Source organism: Cryptomeria japonica, chromosome 3 (genome assembly GCF_030272615.1).
Source record: "Cryptomeria japonica chromosome 3, Sugi_1.0, whole genome shotgun sequence".
Lineage (NCBI taxonomy): Eukaryota > Viridiplantae > Streptophyta > Pinopsida > Cupressales > Cupressaceae > Cryptomeria > Cryptomeria japonica.
The window spans coordinates 7,363,850-7,385,802 of NC_081407.1; the positions used below are offsets into that span (position 1 = coordinate 7,363,850).

General features: G+C 34.9%; 1 protein-coding gene across 2 annotated transcripts in view; it reads left to right on the forward strand.

The window, feature by feature from the left end:
• LOC131065655 (uncharacterized) overlaps positions 1–7,280 on the forward strand; it is a 47,785-nt gene extending 40,505 nt beyond the window's left edge. Inside the window, exons 2-5 of one of the 2 annotated variants that reach the window (XM_058000239.2) lie at positions 5,584–5,677; positions 5,968–6,005; positions 6,179–6,314; positions 6,617–7,280. In XM_058000239.2, the coding sequence (XP_057856222.1) occupies positions 5,584–5,677; positions 5,968–6,005; positions 6,179–6,314; positions 6,617–7,041 (693 nt within the window). In that variant the 3' untranslated portion in view covers positions 7,042–7,280. The remainder of the gene's footprint in view (positions 1–5,583; positions 5,678–5,967; positions 6,006–6,178; positions 6,315–6,616) is intronic. The other variant, XM_058000240.2, reaches the window with a different exon arrangement.
• Positions 7,281–21,953: the final 14,673 nt, after the last annotated feature.

Sequence of the window (21,953 nt, forward strand, 5' to 3'; positions counted from 1 at the left end):
TGACATCATTGTATCATGATACTTATGATTATTGTAGCGTCGTAAATTGTACGCACTTGCTAGGGTGGTACAATTTCACACCTAGTTTAGCACCCGCCTTGGCGCATTTTGCATTTTGCATTGCATTTCCCCTTTAGCACTTAATTAATTAAATTAATTAGGTCTAAGGTCCTATTTTATCATCTCCCATATCATAAAGTTGGGCCCTTTCATTAAAGTGTGCCCCTTTTCATTTTATTCCTCCTATACATCATTTAATCAAAAACCCTAATTAGGTCCTATTTTGAACTTGGGGGCTTGATTTTGGGGGTCAAAACATCTCGAAATCACCTGTAACTTCGGGATTCTCTCTAAAATCATCATATCTGACGGCCCTGAAAATTTGGTGAAAAGTTGTCGGGACCATGGCGCCCATGCAACATGGTCCCGGACATTTTTCCTGAAATTTTGGGAGCACGATCCAATCATAAAATAAAGCTTAACCCCAAGAAATTGGCGGGATATTCAATCTCTAGGTCGGCCAAAATACGAATTTACGACCTAGGGTTTCATACATAAAAGCTCTCTTTCCTCATTTGAAGGGATCCGATTTTTGGTTTCCAGGAACTTCATAGGCAGCGAAAGAGCAAATCTTTGAAGACTTCAACAACATTCAACATCACTCTATCAAGCATCTATCAAATTCATTCATTCATCCATTTAGGGCTTGGAAGGCATTGAAGAACAATAGGAGATTACCGACTGAAGATTGGCTGGTACTCCTTCCTTGAGGGTTGGGTATGATTTCATATTGTTTTCATGTCCTTACATAAGCTTTGATATATCATTTATTCATGCTTTAGATCACATTGCATCTTGATTTAGAGCATTTGCATCATCATTTACAAGCAATTAGGGTTTACTTTCTAGGTTGCTCTAGTTTGCTTTCTTGCATTTTGGACCTTGCACACACACTAGGTCTGCACACACAATACATTTTACAAAACAACTTGGCTATTCGTGGAGGTGGAAATCACTGAAGCGGGGGTTTGACTAAGGCAAAACCCTATATAGCCGCCCCTTCCCCTTTTCAGATATTATTGCAGGTTTCGGGACTCGGACGACGCCGCAGGTTGCAGATCCGGAAGAAGCAGACTGAGACCGGCCTTCCCACCAAATTTCAGAACAAAAGACCAGGACAGGGGCGTGGGGCGCCCTGGTCCTGCCAGGACAGGGGCGCTGGGCGCCCTGGTCCCTTCTGGACGCCCTGGTCCCTGGGACAGGGGCGCTGGGCGCCCTGGTCCGACAACATTTTCAGCATTTTTGACAGCTTTTTCCAAAGTGCAAAACAGCAGTTTCCGGAGCAGTTTCAGGGGCAGAATCAGGACAGTGGCGCCTGCGCCCCCGTCCCGAACATTTTCAGTCAAATTTTAACTCCGGGTACGCACTTGCATTCTTATTTCATCCTTGTGTTTACAGCTTTCCATCATTTAAGTTCAATTCTGTAATCTTGTTATTAGTTCATATTTGCATTTTGGGGTTAGGAATTGAACTTGCATCATTCTATCTTTCAATTACAACAAAGGAATAGAAATCCTAATAGATATCCCGTGGCTCTCTCTTTCACAAAAAGAAGTATCCAATTGTGCGATATCTCTAGGCTCTTTCGTATTCCGTAATGTGTGTCAAAAGGTAGGATTAGGGCATGTTAACCTAGTCTCGCTTTTTCCCCCACACAATTATATATATATATATATATATATATATATATATATATATATCTATATATATATATATATATATATATATATGAAGAGGGGAAAACAGATTTGAAGGTCAAATGATCAAAACATAACGAACTAAACATGCAAAATGCTAAAATATCATTAAAAGACCATTTCACCTTGCTATTTTACCTTCTCCTTCGGATTGAGCTTGATGAAGTGAAGGCGCCCCTTGATAATGCTCCACTTGATGTGCTCCTTTGATTGCTGGATGTGGATGGCTCTCCAATGTTGTGCATAAATGGAATGGATTTGAAAAATGATAAGGATGAGATGATCAAGTTGCAAAGATGATTTCCTGGGCTCAAAAGGGCAGCATAAGCTTACTGGATTTCAAGATGTTTCGAATGAAGGGATGGAGCCCTATTTTATAGGAAGAGGAGAGGAAAACGGATGGCTAGGATGAATTCGAGATGAAGGGCTAAGATTTACTTGTGAGCTCACACAAGGTCCAAGAGAGGGTGTGGAGACCAAGAAATATACCTTAAAGGCATTTCGTATCTCCACACTCCACAAGATGCATTGAAGGAATTAAAAATTCTCCAAAAAAGGATATCATGGGGATTGGAGGAATAAAAAAGAATTAAAAATTCTTTGGGAGAGGGGATGCCTAGAGGAATGTGTGATTTCGAAAATTACATTCACCTAGGAAAAGAGCATTTAAAGCTAGTGGTTGGATGAAAAGGACAAAGAGTTGACTTTGTGACTAATCATGATGATTAACCATTAACGACTCATTAGGAGGGGGATTAGAGGAAATGTTAGGTGAGATTAATATTTGTAGGAGAATTTGACTAGGAGAGAGAATGAGTGGAGGGAATAAAAAATTAGAAGAATAATGTTAAGTGAGTTTAGGGAGTTTTTAGAAGAATTTATTAGGTTAATGATGAATTAAGAAGATGATTTGTAGGAATCATGTAGGTTAACTAATTAATTGAAATTAATTAGCTAAGAGGAAGATTTGTGAGGATTTGATTTTTTTTAGAAGAATAAAGAAAGGGATTGATTTATTAAATAAATCAATCATATGCTATAGTGACAATATTATTTACATTTAATTAATATTGAGAGGAATTTGAATTAACATAATTAATTAATTAATTATGCGAAGAATAATTAAAATAATTATTTTTAAGTGTCTACATTTTGCCCCTCTTTGAAGTGAGGTGTGATGACACATTGATTCAAAGAATTATCTTGTTTTGATGCTGATATTGGTTTGATAGGATGCCCTAGCTCTTGATTTATAGATTACGGTATGGTGATGCCCCTCGGGAGATCGAGGTATTTGATCTTTGGAGTTTTGCGAAATTGATATCCCGATAGATTTGATTTGATTCGATTGATAAGATCTAGATTTAGTCTGGTTTCAAGAAGAATTCATCCTGTATAAGACAAAGATGATCAAAGTGTCTAGTTTCAGGAAGGATTCATCCTGTATAAGACATGATTGATCACAATATCTGGTTTCAGGAAGGATTCATCCTGTATAAGACATGATCGGAGTGTTTGGTTTCAGGAAGGATACATCCTGTATAAGACATGACTGATCACAACGTCTAGTTTCAGGAAGGATTCATCCTGTATAAGACATGATCAGATCACAACGTCTGGTTTCAGGAAGGATTCATCCTGTATAAGACATGATTGATCACAACGTCTGGTTTTAGGAAGGATTCATCCTGTATAAGACATGATCAGATCACAACGTTTGGTTTCAGAAAGGATTCATCCTGTATAAGACATGATCAGATCACAACGTCTGGTTTTAGGAAGGATTCATCCTGTATAAGACATGATCGGAGTGTCTGGTTTTAGGAAGGATACATCTTGTATAAGACATGACTAATCACAACGTCTAGTTTCAGGAAGGATTCATCCTGTATAAGACATGATCAAATCACAACGTTTGGTTTCAGGAAGGATTCATCCTGTATAAGACATGATCAGAGCGTCTGGTTTCAGGAAGGATACATCCTGTATAAGACATGAATCAGAATCAGAATTGATTATTTGAGGAAAAAAAAATAGAGGAAGAAAAATTAGGGTGGAAGGGATAAATGAGGAAGATATATGAAGTAGTCGTGAGGTATTTAGAAAGAAGAATAAGAGATGCGAGACCGCGGAGGAAAATGGGGGCAATTGAGAACTTCATGAGATTATTGAGTTTAGGATTTGATGGAATGATGGTGAGATTTTGTGCACGACAAATGTGGAGAGCCAACCTAGTTTGATGTTGCCCTGAGTGACTTGCACCACTGATTATAGAAATCAGGATGCCATGAGAAACCCAGGGCATGGACTGACTCTATAGACAAACGGGAATTTCTTGCACACAACAATGCAAGTGTTAAGAAACACTAATGCAAAATTGTGGGTTCGTGCAAGGAAACCCTCAAACACTGGTTTGAAATAATAAATATGAGAATCAATCTACTCTGGAAATAATGATGGATGTACACGATTTTGAGTGATAAGACAATATGACATTTCTATAGTGATGACCAAAAAATTAATTCCATTGATGTCCTAAAAGGTCATTTGACAGAAGAAATCAATCTAGGATTAAATCAACTTCTCAGTGTTGACAACTTGACTCTATGTCTTTAGACGAATTAATGAAGATCACATTCCTCTTCAAAGGGTTCAAAAAGCAGAAGGAGAAGAAAATATACAAGCCGATCAAATTGCATATACCACCTTTATTCCATTACAGTTATATAAAGCTAGTCAGCTCAGATGGAATTAATGAAACTCTAGAGGAGTTCAAACAGTACCAGTTGGGAATGTCAGAGAAAGAAAAAGAGGATGCTACAATTATTGAAGATGTCAACATGGAGGACTCAAGCAAGGAATCAGCTGTGTGATGCTGACTGTCAATTTTAAAGCTGAAAGTAACTTCAAAATATATGCTTCATTTTATAATGTTTTATACTTTATTGTTTGAAAAGTACTTGGAAATTTGCATATGGTTTCAAAAGGTTATTAGTTATTATTATTCTTATTATTTCCTATAACTGCTTAGCAGTTACCAAGACAATGATATAAATATGTTTATGGGTAACGATACCAGGTATTGAACTTGTGACAAAGTTTTGTAAAGTTATACTTAAAAAACAAAAAACTTTGAGCTTTTGAGATTCGAAAGAAATAAATAATTTTGTATGAGAACCTTATGCCTTGTTGAAATTATTATTGTATCCTTCATTTTATGTTGGATGCAATGGCATTGATATCTTATCTTAGATGTTTTTTCTGTCCTTGGAATTTTCTTGTTACCTTTCATGTTCGTTATAAGTTTATTCATCTCTTCATTGCAGAAACATTGATTTGTGTAGGTTTATCAACCTTTCTTTTCTATTTGCTGAATTTGCACATTTTCTTCTTCTCAAAATCCTATTTCTGCACACGTTTGCCAAACTCTGTTTCCTATTTGGTAAACTCTCTGCTTCATATCTTTTTAATTTTTAATTTTTCAGTTAACTCTCAAAATCCCTCCATCCGCACCCTCAAATTTTTTTATCTGAATAGTATACAGTTGTTCTTACCGTCTGAAATTTTGGTTTTCAATAAAGGCAGCCTCACCGTCTTGTGGAGGGTTTTTAACCTAACTGTTGGAATTTGGCAAAGCAAATCCATTTATCAACACATCTATTGCCAGACATTATGCAATATCCAAAATAAGGACACTTTGGCTGCTGCATGAAGTTAACATATTTTTCTTGCATTTCTTGCCTTATTGTAATTTATAATCATGGTTTTGTTAAATAATTTATTATGATTTAACTTAGTTCTAAGTGCCTGAACTTACTCTGTGCAGGGTGATCCAGTGTGGGCAATCAAACCAGAAACAATCAAAACTCTATTGGATCTTTCGCTCAACTTCTTTTTTGTTGATCCGTTGGCCAACTTAGGTATATTATTTTTTATTTTTTATAATGGATTATAACTTCTAAGAAGGTAATTTTCCAGACTTGGTTTTTCATTTTGATTTTGGAATGCTAAAGCACGACTAGTTTGTATTGCTAGTCAAGCAGCAATTTTTATTTTATTTTTTGTAAGCATACTTTGCATCAAAACTTACCGCCAGAAATTGTCCTCTGTGTCAAAACATACCAAGATGGTTGCCTTGCAATTCAAGTTTAGATTCATGTCATGACTGACAGCTGATACTAAATTCATAGCATAATTTTGGACAGAACAGCAGGCATTCATTTATTGGAGGCTCCTGTGGTTCATCCCGTAAGTTATACAAATACTTATAGTTTGCACGAAAATAGCTTCCAAATTTTTACAGATCATCTAGTTCTTTTCTAGATTGGCTTTGTACTACTTTTTTTGTTATTTATTTATTTATTTTTGTCAGATTTATATCTCATAATATCGAGTAATTTGGATACTCTTTAAAAATACAGACTGTTGAGGCTTTATTCAATTTTGTCATTGGTTGGACGTTGATGTTTGCTCCACTGCTTTTTACCGATCGCAAGAGGGATAGATATGGAGGATCTCTTGAGGCTCTATGGGTTGTTCAGATGTTCCTGACAAACAGTATGCCAAAGCCTTTTCCATTACCTATTAAAATTAGTTATGCTATTGCAGTTTGACATGCTGTGAATTTTTCTATTTGTCCAGGGTAAATCCCTTTTATAAGATTATTTTGCTTTCAAGTGTGTGATATAGATTTTTCTTTAGATTCCTATCTTTGGTTTGGAGTCCTTTTATCATTTCTAATTAGCTGTTGTGACTTGTACTTTTAAGTCTCATTAAACTACTTTAGTCACTGATTTATGTTAATATAATTTTCTTTTATGGTTCAAAAACAAAATTATTTGGCTCTGTTCTGTTTACAGCTTTGTTACTACCCTACATGGCAATCCGTCTCAGTGAAAGAAGCAGCAATTCTTTATCAAATTCAGAGAAGACCAAGTCTGGTTTCCAATCAGTAATGATATCAGGTGCTCGCATCATAGGAATTGTAGGTGGCTTGGTGGGAGTCATTTCTATACTTTGGGCGCTGTTTGGTAGAGCCAATGATGGATTTGGCAGCTTGGCAGACCGTTGGGATTTCTTTCTGAATTATCTTGGGACTGATCGTCCAGGTTATGCCTTCATTTGGGATATTTGTCTCTATAGTATATTTCAACCCTGGCTAATAGGTGACAATCTTGAAAACTTGGATGAAAGTAAAGCTGAAACTGTTCGCTATCTCAGATTTATTCCATATCTGGGTTTAGTCGCATATCTTTGGGCTTTGCCTAAGAATGAGGATCAATGAGTAACCAATTATCTATATTCAAGTTCAGTAGTCTTCTAGGTTTTTTTCATGTTTAAGAGAACTTTGTACTAGTGCATATAAGTAAAAGCCTAAAGGTTATGTTTTACAACATAATGTTTTCTTTTGGCTGTTTACTTTTGGTAAGGATGATATGTCCGAGATTTGAAGTTCCTTCCCCTGCAGTTTCTAGCAAATAAAATTGCTATTTCAATTGTGATGAAAGTTTTTACAGATTTTCATTTTTTCTTCTTTTTTTCGTCTAAGTCATACATGTGGCAAATCACATGTTAGTACCAAAGCTTATGTCTACTCTTTATTTGGTTCAAGCTTTCTTCTTAGATGAACTGACTAAATGGCACCTAAATCAGAGTTACCTGGGGATGCGTCCCCGACCTGAAAACCCCCGTCCCCGTCCCGGGGACATTTCAGGGACTTGGGGACGGCCAGGGGAAGTTTCCCCCCGTTCCCAAATTGCCCTGTATTTTGAGGGGATGTCCCCGAAACAGGGGGACGCCTGCCCTAGCTCTGGGGGACGTCCGTACGTCCCGGGGATGGCTGGGGACGGCTGGGATGCCCCCAATCCGTCCCCAGACGTCCCCCATATCTAAGGCCATTAAAAAATATTAAAAAAATAAAAAAAGTTGTATCTTCAATTTTTTTAAATTTTTTTCTAATATGGGCCCCTTATTAATTCAAATTGTTATTAAAAATAAAAAAATTAAAAGATAACATTAATTAATTTTTAAATTTATTAATTTAATTCATAATTTTGACAATGAAAATATATGGCAACAGTGTAGCCTTTGGGCATTTTGACATAGATTAGAAAATCGCCCAAAAATCGCCAAACTTGGCGAGTCAATAGAAAAATAACACCCAATGCTTTTATTAAAGAATAAGTTTTTTTGGCCTCGCGGGGTGCTGCCCCTTGACCTCGCAAGGGGCAATGCCCCTTGACCCCACCTTGGGGGCGTTGCCCCCAAACCCCCGTTGAAAAATATGGGGGGAAACTGCGTCGATAGAAGTAGGGAAAATTTAACCTCTTTCTTTTGACATTTTGTATGTTATTTCTTTAATATCTATTATGATATGCATATTGACAATGTGAATGAATTGAAATTTTGATTTATGAATGCATAATTGCATATTGTCTATTGAGTATTAACAATGTTGTATGTTCAGAATTTACATTCTAAAATGTTTTCAACTTTTCATAGTATCATACACATGCTATATCCATGTTTTATTGTTTTCATATGAATATAATGTATGTATGCATGCATGCTTTATCCATGTTTTCATATGAACATTTAGAATTTTGAAAATTTCCTATATATTTTAAATTTTTCCTATATTTTATATAGCCGTCCCCTTTGCCGTCCCCGACCGTCCCCAAATTTGGCAAAAAAAATTGCCGTCTTGAAAACGCGTCCCGCCGTCCCCTGCCATCCCCGTCCCAGAAACTTAGGGTAACATTGACCTAAATCGATTCAAAATTAGTCTTGGAAAATCTTTTGAAGATAGTAACATTCAACTGGGCAAAAAGAAAACGAAAAGCAAACCAAATCTTTAGTTCTGTTTGTCGACTGAGGAAGGAATTTGATATGTTTGAGGTGATCATATACTTAAATTTTACATGAAAATAAAAGGAGAAAGTTATGCAATTTTGAAAGACTAAAAATTGGAAGTGGAATCTTTATTTGCATAGGAGGCTTGGAAGATTTAAGGAAGAGGCAAAAACAAAAATGATTATATTTTGAAGCTCATTTAGGGAAAATTAAGACTTGGCTCAAGGTTGACTTATATGGTCAAAATCTGCACCTTTTTAATGGCGATGGTGGCAATACGACTTCTATTTCATAAGGAAATACAGATACCTAGTAAGTGAATGAGATTATGCTCTGATCTTTGCTCTTAGTTTACCTAAATGTTAGTTGTGAAGCAGTGTTGTCCAACAAGTACCACAATCTTTTCTACTTTTTTGCTTTCATTTCTTATTCTGAAAAAAAGTGTTTTCATCCTTTTATTCACACATGTTTTATTGCAACTTAGTATTTGGAGTTTACATGTTTGTGCTTGTGGATGAGGATACTTTACCAAGAGACAAATTAAGTCTTGAGTATAATACCTACTTTCCTTTTTAGGGTTTTGGGTTATTATGCCGAAAGGCTGATGTGCAGATGGCAGGTAAATGCATGCATGTTTTAGTAAACAAAAAATTGGTTTGAATAAATTTGACCTGTAGATGACAGGTAAATGCATGCATGTTTCAGTTTCTCTATAAGTATTATTTTATCTCTGAATAAAATAGAATCATTGCCACTTGTCTCTAAGTATATGATGCTATTACATCTTTAATGAGAGTCAAAGAGTGCAACATAGCTCCATGTCCTTTTTGACAACTAATAAACATGAAAGACAATTGTGATATCTCTAGGATATTTTTTTAAAATATAAGTATACTAGTTTATTCACACATATTCAGTCTTGTGATGAAGTTGTTATGTAGTAAATACACCAAGAAATGGGTGTATCCAACTCATAAACTATGTTACATATGGATTGTTCACCTGCTTCAATACGATGCATGATTTTTAGAGTCACGAGGGACAGAAGTTGAAAATTGGTCTTAAAATTGTTGTTCGATCATTCCTTCAAGATTGATGGTGATGTTGGCCTTGCATTGCAAACTTTTGCATTTGAGTTCAACTTTCTAGCGTGTTTCTGCCTTTCTAATTGTTAATTTTTTCTTATTGCAATATGGCTAGATACATCGTATTTCATCCTCGCACAAAGGAGGCTATTCTTTTATATCCACCTTAATAATGGAGTGAATGTCTAAAATTGAGATTGAGATGTTTGGTTTAATTATATGTAGCTGATCTGATTTTGTTATTGTTTATTTTTAATTTTTAATTTTTGATAGGATTGAATATCTAAGTTGATTTTGGTGTTGCCAAGTTTTATTATAGGGTTGTGCTCTATGTTGTATTCTATGTTTATACGGTTGCCAAGATCTGTTAAATATTTTTATTGGGTAGTTTTATTAATGATACAACTTTACAATACAAAAATCAATTGAAATGATCATATTATATCAGCCATGGTAGACACTGTTTATTTGTCTTTGCATTGTGCAAGAATCTATGTGAGTCGAGCATCTTCACTTGTTGAGCTACTACAATTTGACATCTTTCATAGAGGTTGATGCATCTTAGTGCACCAAGTATTAATTAGCCTCTATAGAAACTTTTGTTTTAGGAACCTTTAGTATCAAATATTAATTAGCTCTTGTTCAAGCTTTTGTGATATATGATTTTTATAAGTACAATATGAAGTGAAGCTTGGGGAATGCTTAGGCATGCATTGAATTTGGAATGTGTTGATGAGCTTGGTACCTTGTATAGCTATAATTTGTGGAAAAATCCTTTCTTATAATATCATTAATTGATTGAAGGAATGTATAAATAAGACAATTTAAAGAGGTTGCTAGGTAGGTTTTTAGGTCATTGCCAAATGAGACAATAATTTGATACATATGATCCTCTCATGAAATCATTTCATAAGGAGATTGATTTTCCAATGAGACAATAATTTGATACATGTGATCCTCTCATGAAAGCATTTCATAAGGATATTATTTTTTCAATGAGACAATAATTTGTGATACATGTGATCCTCTCATGAAAGCATTTCATAAGGAGGTTGTTTTTCTAGTTTCTTATATTATTTTGAGCTGCATTACACTACCTCCTAGAGTTGAACACATGGATTTCATATTTGACATGTTCTCACCATTATGCCAACATAATCATTCGTAATATAAAAGTTACCTTTGGGCTAGATTCAGGGATTACAATTATAAATTATTTGAAGGCATACATTATTAACCTACTAAATAAAATAAATAAATAAAATTAACGAATTTAGATGGTTAAATAGTTAAAGAGACCAAACAAATAGATATATTCTAAAATTATATAGTGAAATGGTTTCATTTGATATAAATTTAATGATGTCTAAGGAGTTGTCATTTTGATCATTGAAATTTTAGGGGTGTCTCTCATTCCTCATTGTAAATGTATATTGCTAAATTATAACACTTCCTCATTGTAAATGTGTATTGTTAAATTACAACATTTGCTTATTGTAAATGTTTATTGTCAAATTATAACACCCCTGCTTGTAATATAACTAGAATCACACTATATAACTTCAAATGGAGATCAATGAATGCTTTTTTTAAAGGAAGTGCTTGTACGTTCCAATTGTAGACTAGGCGGGATCATGTACAATGGGCTATGACAACTACTTACAATAGTTGACAATGACAATAATATTTAAAATTTTAAATAGTTGCTAAATAGATAACAACAATTGACAACTACTTACAACCAAGTCCTAATGACTATCTGGAAGTTGGTAATTACATATTTGGGCACAAATAGACTAACAAAATAAGTTAATTATTGTGAACATCATCACCAACTCCTTGTACCTCCATGCACTCAAAAAGGAAGTTGAATTCTTAATAAACAAATAAAGAACAAAACAAAGATATCACTTAATATGAGGTTCAACTATCTTTAAATTTGCAATAAGATATATATATATATATATATATATATATAGAGAGAGAGAGAGAGAGAGAGAGAGAGAGAGAGAGAGAGAGAGAGAGAGTCTTATTAAAATTCAACAACCATTATAATATCAATAACAACACACAAGATTCACACAATTGTGAACACTAGATTTATGTGGAAACACTTTCAAGAGAACCATATAAAAGGACTGTTTGGATCACTATCCTTGAATCTAGCCTTACAAAATAAGAAAGAAATCTTACAACATTTGCAAGCACCAGCCTGTTAGAGACATCAATTTCCATGTAGGCACCAACCTACTGGAGACATCAATCCCCACTGCCAAGCACCAACTTAGCAAGAGACACCAATCTCTTCATTTAGGAGGCACTAACCTCTTCTACTTTCTAAAATTAGTGATAGTTCTGATACTTAATATAAGTACAGATCCAATAGCCAACAAGATGAGAGGGGGGGGTGAATAATACAAACTTAATCTTTCATAAAAACATCAGATTCAACCTCGGTAACATATATTTCAATAATATAACCAAAACTGTCAAACATGCAAACTCAAAAGCATATAAACATCATAAACCTCATAACACCAGATTTAATGTGGAAACCCAAATAGGGAAAAACCACTGTGGGATTTCAGACCCACGAAGAAATATACTCTTCTAGAGTATGCTCGGTTAAAAGCAAATCCTGTTAAAGATTACAAACACATTGCTAGATGTGACCCGGTTAAGGGATTTCCCTTAGATCTGTTAGGATCTTCACCTTGTTAGAAGTGACCTTGTTAAAGGATTTCAAACACTCAATCGGAATGTCACCTTGCTAGAGGGTTTTACAAATAAGACTGTTAAGTCCACTCGGTTAAGAGATTTTCTATCACTTTCACAAAATAACAGTAACAAAATCTATCTGCAACTTCACATCTAAAATGCTAAAGTAGATTCCTATTTGTTCAATACAATCTAGACATAGAACTAATCTTGTCTATCTGCTGGGCTTCTATACTCTGTTATTCAAACAGGTCTTCAAGCTTCTGTGCTCGGTAATCACTATGTAGCATCCCTGTGCATACACTTGCCCACATACATTGTTTATCAACAGTTTCCTATTTATAAATAACTAGGTAACCGCTTAATCTCCTTGATCACATTTCCCATGATCAATCATAGCCATCAGATCTTCAATCTTGTCCAGGTTCAATGCATATTTCGATCTGAAAACGTTTTACCTCGCCTTGGAACTTGCATACATTTCTTGGAAATTGTGCCAGGGTATTGTGGTTCAATCTGGGCTGTAGATCTTTAAGCCGACTTTCCATTGCCTTAGATTTGTTAACAAACTTCATGCACGGCTCACCAATCATTTAATCAGTTCTAGCTCATCAGCTTCCTTCATTAAATATCAAATGTAAATATTTAATGCATTCTATTATAGCTCGGTTACAACTTGGTAACAACTCAGTGAATACTAAACTTCACTCGGTAGACATTTTGCCTTCATTAACCGATAGCGATAACCTTAGTGTTTACCGACTAGGTTCTTTGCTTGATAACATAGTATAGTATTAACCTTTACAATTTACAACATATGTAGGATGTTAAAACAATCTAAAACATCATGATCTCATCATTGTCTGACTCGGTAATAGTTGCCCATTGAATACCTTATTCATCCCCTTATTCATCATATTCTTTCCTGTGTCTTTTACCGACATTATTATACTCTCCAAATCATACTTCCCAAGATATGGCAACATCATACTGAATTAGAAAATCAATTTCTTGACATCAATGACAAAATAATAATATCAAGACAGTAAACATCCTTAATCAGTTATATCCATAATCAACAACAACCTTCTCAACATCCTTATGAAATTCCAACAATCTTTCATTGTCTGTTATAATTCTATATTGCCAACAATCTCCCCCTTTGGCATTGATGGCAAAACTAATTGATTTGACCTTAAAAGATTCGGATTGCTGTGATTCTAAAATGCTGAAATGCTCTCCCCCATACATTAGACTTCTCCCGTTTTCTTCAGTAATCTGTAGTCTTCTTAGTTTTCTTTTAGTCTTCTCCTTAGTCTTCTCCCCTGATATTAGCTCCCCTGATATTAGTCTTCTCCCCCTTTGACAACAATGCCAAAAAGTAAAGAACTAAAACATAATTACTTTCTGTATGAAGTGATTTCCTGCTGTTGTGTATCAACTGAGTCTCGGTCAGAGCATTTGTCTTCAACTCCTGTTCCCTGTAATATTTCCTGTAATAATTTCCTGTACACCTTTAGAAAACATCCTAAAGTGTATAAATCAACATCAAATCCCAAAAGATATTCGATAGAGTCATCAGATTGATTCTTTCACCGAACTCGGTCAGTGAGTAGAAGATAGGGGTAGGACCCCTAACTTACTTCTGAGATATTCAAAAGTGTCCCTTGGTAGTGGCTTGGTGAAGATATCTGCAATTTGTTCCTTTGTGCTAACATACTCCAACACCACTTTCTTCTCTAAGATAATGATATTTGATAGAGATGTGCTTTGTCTTAGAGTGCATAACAAGATTCTTTGAAATATTAATGGCACTATATTGTCATAGAATATAGTTACTGGCTCGGTAACTTTCTCATTTATACCTTCCAAAAATTGTTTGATCCATGCAATGTTGGTACAATTCAGTGCCGCAACAACGTATTCAGCTTCTACTGTTGACTGTGAAACACATCCTTGTTTCTTGCTAAGCCAACTCACTAGTCTTTCTCCTAAAAGGAAAGCTCTTCCACTTGTGATTTTTTTGTCATCAATGTTGCCTGCCCAGTCAGCGTCAATATAAACTTTTAAATCAAAATCATTTCCTTTCTGATATACTAAGCCATAATCCTCAGTGCCTTCTTTTGATTGTTGTTATGTGTGTTTCCTTAAGATCTGCAGAGAATCTTGCAACTATACCTACTGCATGTGCTATATCTGGTCTGCTGTGAACAACATATTGTAGCTTTCCAATCATGGATCGGTAAAGTGTCTCATCAACAGATGCAGATTCATCATTCTTTGATAATTTACAGTTGGTAGTCATAGGAGTACTTACTGGTTTTGAATCCTCCATTCCAAATTTCTTCAAGATTTCCTTTATGTATTTGGATTGAGTAATGAAAATCATTTTTCATTTGCAGTATCTATAAACCTATAAAATACTTTATCTCACCGATTAATGACATCTCAAATTCTTTGCTCATTTCATTTCCAAAGTTCTTGCATAAAGAGTCATTTCCACAAAATATAATATCATCAACAAATATGGCTGAGATCAGTATTCCATTATCATCATTCTTCATATACATATTGCTGTTCTCACTTGTCCTTATAAAACCAATCTTAATCAAATAAGAGTGCAAGCTTTCATACCATGCTCTAGGTGCTTGTTTCAAACCATATAAAGCTTTGTTTAATTACATACCTGATCTTTATTATTGTCTTCAACAAATCCTTCAGGTTGTTCAATAAAAACTTCTTCTTCTAATATTCCATTCAGAAATGTAGATTTGACATCCATTTGATATACCTTGAAATTTTTGAAAGCAACATAAGCCAACAATGTTCTTACTCCTTCAAGTCTAGCAACAGGTGCAAAAGTTTCACCATAATCAATTCCTTCTTCTTGAGCATAACCTTTGCAAACTAGTCTTGCTTTGTTTCGAATGACCTCTCCTTTTTCATTTAGCTTGTTTCTGAAAATCCACTTTGTACCAATTACATTTTTGTCCTTTGGTCTTGGGATTAGTGTCCATGTGTCATTCTTCTTGATTTGATCAATCTCTTCTGTCATAGCATTTATCCAATTTTCACTGTTAAATGCCTCTTTCACTATTCTTGGTTCAAATTCAGATATCAAACATTTGTTCTGTCTCAGTTTGTTCCTTGTCATCACTGGATCATCCTTATCTCCTATAATCTGACTTGGTGCATGATGTCTTCTGACATACTTGGCTAATATAGGCTCGATACGCTCTGTATGATCTTCTTCATCAATCGATAACTGGATATTCTCTTCATTTTCTTCAACAGTCTTCTCGGTAAGACTTCTCGGTTGAACATAGACGAATTCATCAGTCTTCTGGTTCCTTGGAATTTCCTTCATCATTTCTTTCTGCAAATTCATCAATTTTCACATTTACACTTTCTACTATTTTGTTAGATGATTTGATCAGACATTTAAATGCTTTGCTTCTAGAAGAATAACCTAGAAATGTTCCTTCTTCACTTTTCTCATCAAATTTGCCATTTCTATCATCTTTGTGAACATAACATCTACTTCCAAAGATTTTAAAATAACATACATTAGGTTTCTTATCATACCAGATTTCGTATGGTGTCTTCAAAGTACCTTTCTTCAATTGAACTCGGTTCAAGGTGTAAATAGTAGTGCTTATTGCTTCTCTCCAAAATGTTTGTGGTACCTTCTTTTCAATCATCAGTGTTCTAGCACATTCCACAATAGATCTGTTTCTTCTCTCAACTATTCTATTCTGTTGTGGAATTCTTGGTGCAGAGACTTGTCTTTTAATACCATGATCATTGCAAAATAAGTTGAATTCATCAGATGTGAACTCTCCTCCTCTATCTGATCTAAGACATTTCAGTTGTCTTCCTGTTTCATTTTCAACTCTTGCCTTGTACCATTTAAACATTTGAAAAGCTTCTAATTTTTCTTTTAGAAACATTACTGACATCATCCTTGAATAGTCATCCACAAATAATATGAAATATTTATCACCATAATAACTTTGAACTTTCATAGGAGCACAAAGATCAGTGTGCACTAGATCTAAAATTCGCTTAGAAGTGTAAGACTTACTTGTAAAGCTTGATCTTGTCATCTTACCCATCTAGCATCCTCGACACATAGCATTATCAGGTTTTTCAAGACTCGGTAGACCTCTTACTCGGTGCTTCTTACTTATTTTGATCAGATTATCAAAATTTACATGACAAAACCTTTTATGCCATAACCAGGTATCATCAATCTTTGCATGCAAAAACTTATTACGAGTTGAGTCAAGGTGAAACGTGTTACCTTTTGTTTGTGTCCCGATAGCAGCTAACTTTCCATTCTTGTCATGAACTTTGACAATTCCTTTCTGAAATTCTATTCGGTAACTTGTGTTGTTTAGCTGTGCTACACTCAACAAATTGTATTTCAAACCTTCAACCCAATAAACATCATTACATCTTGCATTGTCAAGAAGTGTTATAGATCCTTTACCTTTCACCAGACATGGTGCATCATTACCAAATCTGACATAGCCTCCATCAAAATCTTCTAATATAACAAACTTGTGTTTATCTCCTGTCATATGATGTGAGCATCCACTATCTATAATCCAAGAATCATTGGTGTTTATGTGAGATATTAGGGCTTTTTCTTCATACCTTTCTTCATCTGATCCATCTTTGATAGCCACATAAACTACTTCCTCTATATCAGTCTCATTTGATTTATCATCGTTAGATTCCTCATCAGCTATTAGGCATGTCTTTTTATCTCTTCTTCTGAAGTCTCGGTGTCCTATGTAATGATTATCTTTCTGTTTGTCATCTCGGTAATCTCTTCTTTCAGTAGAATATTTGTCAGGACAGTTAAAAGCCATATGTCCTATTTTATCACAATTGAAACATTTCAAAGGTAGTTTTCCTTTATACTTACCTTTGCCTCTCGGTAACCTTTTGGCTAATAGTGCTTCAAACTCTTCTTGCTTTCTGATTTCCTCATACAGTTTGTGTACTACTTCCATGTTCTTACGAAATCTTTCACTTGCTCCACTGTGATCTCCTTCAGAGTACTTATACTTTCTTTCATTGTAATCATTAGATTCATCAAGATGAAAACAACTAAATGTAGATTCAACTTTATTTACCGAAGATCCACTGTTATCAAAGTTACTTAATTCAAATGCATGTAGCTTACCAATAGTAGCATCTAAAAAACTGGCATATTAGGTACAAACCTCAATTCATTGATTGTAGAGACTCGGATTGCATAAGCCGGTAGAAGGGTTCTTAACAACTTACTTGTTATATTCTTTTTTTCAATAGTTTCACCTGCTCCTTTGATTTGATTGACAATCTCCTTTAGTCTTGTACTGTATTGAGTTATGTTCTCACCTTCATTCATCTTCATAGATTCAAGTTGTCCTCTTAGACTATCTACTTTTGCTCTTTGAACATGTTCATCTCCTCCATATACTGATATGAGCTTATCCCACATTGCCTTTGCATCATTGCAGCCTTCTAGATCATTAAACTCTGAGTCGGTCAATGCAGATGTTATTTCAATCATTGTTTGAATATGTTCTTGCTTTGCCTTTATCTCTTCCATAGTCAATAGATAGGTGCTCAGTGTGACAAAATCATTCTCTAGATAGTATACAACATATTCTCCAACTCCTGATAGATGTAGCTTCATCCTTTTCTGCCATGTAGAGAAACTTGACTTGTTCAGCTTCGGTGCATCCCTCTTATACATCTTTGGATCTTTAACTCAAGTGCCTTTAAACTTTCCTTCCGGAGTCCAAAGCTCTGATACCAATTGATAGTTCTGATACTTAATATAAGTACAGATCCAATAGCCAACAAGATGAGAGGGGGGGGGGGGTGAATCATACAGACTTAATCATCCATAAAAACATCAAATTCAACCTCGGTAACATATATATCAGTCATATAACCAATACTGTCAAACATGCAAACTCAAAAGCACATGAACAATATAAACCTCATAACACCAGATTTAACGTGGAAACCCAAATAGGGAAAAACCACTGTGGGATTTCGGACCCACTAAGAAATATCTTCTTCTAGAGTATGCTCGGTTAAAAGCAAATCCTATTAAAGATTACAAACACATTACTAGATGTGACCCAGTTAAGGGATTTCCCTCATATCTGTTAGGATCTTCACTTTGTTAGAAGTGACCTTGTCAAAGGATTTCAAACACTCAATCAGAATGTCACCTTGCTAGAGGATTTACATATAAGATTGTTAAGTCCACTCGGTTAAGAGATTTTCTGTCACTTTCACAAAATAACAGTAATAAAATCTATCTGCAACTTGACATCTAAAATGCTAAAGCAGATTCCTATTTGTTCAATACAATTTAAACATAGAACTAATCTTGTCTATCTGCTGGGCTTCTATACTCTGTTATTCTAACAGGTCTTCAAGCTTCTGTGCTCGGTAATCACTATGTAGCATCCCTGTGCATACACTTGCTCGCATACATTGTTTATCAATAGTTTCCTATTTATAAACAATTAGGTAACTGCTTAATCTCCCTGATCACATTTCCCATGATCAATCATAGCCATCAGATCTTCAATCTTGTCTAGGTTCAATGCATCTTTCGATCTGAAAACGTTTTACCCCACCTTGCAACTTGCATAATAGTCTTGGAACTTGTGCCAGGGTATTGCGGTTCAATCTGAGCTATAGATCTTCATGCCGACTTTCCATTGCCTTAGATTCGTTAACAAACTTCTTCCATGGCTTACCAATCATTGATTCGCTTCAGCTCATCAACTTCTTTCATTAAATACCACATGTGAACATTTAATGCATTCTGTTATAGCTCGGTTACAACTCGGTGAATACTAAACTTCACTCGGTAGACATTCCGCCTTCATTAACCGATAGCGATAACCTTAGGGTTTACCGACTAGGTTCCTTAGGGTTTACCGACTAGGTTCTTTGCTTGATAACATAGTATAGTATTAACCTTTACATTTTACAACATATGTATGATGTTAGAACAATCTAAAACATCATAATCTCATCATTGTCTGACTCGGTAGTAGTTGCCCATTGAATACCTTATTCATCCCTTTATTCATCATATTCTTTCCTATGTCTTTCACCGACTTCTTTATAATCTTCATATCATACTTCTCAAGATACGACTTCATCATACTGAATTAGAAAATCAATTTCTTGACATCAAGGACAAAATAATAATATCAAGATAGTAAAACATTTTTAATCAGTTATGTCCATAATCATCAACAACCTTCTCAATATCCTTATTGAAATGCCGACAATCTTTCATTGTATGTTATAATGCAATATTGCCAACAATCTCCCCTTTTGGCATTGATGGTAAAACCAATTGATTTGACCTTAGTAGATTCAAATTGCTGTGATTCTGAAATGCTGAAATGCTCTCCCCCATACATTAGACTTCTCCTATTTTCTCAGTCTTCTTTCCAATCTGTAGTCTGCTCTTCTCCCCTATATTGGTCTTCTCCCCCTTCATAGGTATTCTCCCCCTTTGACAACAATGCCAAAAAGAAAAGAACTAAAACATAATTTATTTCTGTAAGAAGTTATTTCCTATTGTTGTGTATCAACTGAGTCTCGGTCAGAGCATTTGTCTTCAATTCCTATTCCCTGTAATATTTTCTATGTTATTTTTAGTATTAATTCCAGTACACTTTTAGAAAACATCCTAAAGTGTATAACTCTAGCATCAACTCCCAAAAGATATTCAATAGAGTCATCGAATTGATGCTTTCACCGAACTCGGTCAGTGAGTAGAAGATAGGGGTAGGACCCCTAACTTGCTTCTGAGATATTTAAAAGTGTCCTTTGGTAGTGACTTGGTGAAGATATCTGCTATTTGCTCCTTTGTGCTAACATATTCCAACACCACTTTCTTCTCTTGAGCTTCTTCTCTAAGATAATGATATTTGATAGATATGTGCTTTGTCTTAGAGTGCATAACAAGATTTTTTGAAATATTAATGGCACTAGTATTGTCACAGAATATAGTTACTGGCTCGATAACTTTCTCATTTCTACCTTCCAACAGTTGTTTGATCCATGCAATGTTGGTACAATTCAATGCTGCAACAACGTATTCAGCTTCTGCTGTTGATTGTGAAACACATCCTTGTTTCTTGCTAAGCCAACTCACTAGTCTTTCTCCTAAAAAGAAAGCTCCAACACTTGTGCTTTTTCTGTCATCAATGTTGCCTGCCCAATCAACATCAGTATAAACTTTTAAATCAAAATCATTTCCTTTCTAATATACTAAGCCATAATCCTCTGTGCCTTTCAAGTATCTAAAAATTCTTTTGATTGCTGTCATGTGTGTTTCCTTAGGATCTGCAGAGAATCTTGCAACTATACCTACTGCATGTGCTATGTCTGGTCTGCTGTGAACAACATATTGTAGCTTTCCAATCATGGATCGGTAGAGTGTCTCTTCAATAGATGCAGATTCATCATTCTTTGATAATTTACAGTTGGTAGTCATAGGAATACTTACTGGTTTTGAGTCATCCATTCCAAATTTCTTCAAGATTTCCTTTATGTATTTGGATTGAGTAATGAAAATCTCATTTTTCATTTGCAGTATCTCTAAACCTATAAAATACTTTATCTCATCGATTAATGACATCTCAAATTCTTTGCTCATTTCATTTCCAAAGTTCTTGCATAAAGAGTCATTTCCACAAAATATAATATCAACAAATATGGCTAAGATCAGTATTCCATTTTCATCATTCTTCATGTACATATTGCTGTTCTCATTTGTCCTTATAAAACCAATCTTAATCAAATAAGAGTGCAATCTTTCATACCATGCTCTTGGTGCTTGTTTCAAACCATATAAAGCTTTGTTCAATTTACATACCTGATCTTTATTATTGTCTTCAACAAATCCTTCAGGTTGTTCAATGAAAACTTCTTCTTGTAATATTCCATTTAGAAATGTAGATTTGACATCCATTTGATATATCTTGAAGTTCTTGAAAGCAGCATAGGCCAACAATGTTCTTACTCCTTTAAGTCTAGCAACAGGTGCAAAAGTTTCACCATAATCAATTACTTCTTCTTGTGCATAACCTTTGCAAACTAATCTTGCTTTGTTTTGAATGACCTCCCCTTTTTCATTTAGCTTATTTCTAAAAATCCACTTTGTACCGATTACATTTTTGTCCTTCAGTCTTGGGATTAGTGTCCATGTGTCATTCTTCTTGATTTGATCAATCTCTTCTGTCATAGCTTTTACCCAATCTTCACTGTTAAATGCCTCTTTTACTATTCTCGGTTCAAATTCAGATATCAAACATGTGTTCTGTCTCAGTTTGTTCCTTGTCATCACTGGATCATCTTTATCTCCTATAATCTGACTTGGTGCATGATGTCTTCTGACATACTTGGCTAATACAGGCTCGGTAGGCTTTGTATGATCTTCTTCATCACTCGGTAACTGGATATTTTATTCGACAGTTTTCTCGGTAGGACTTCTCGATTG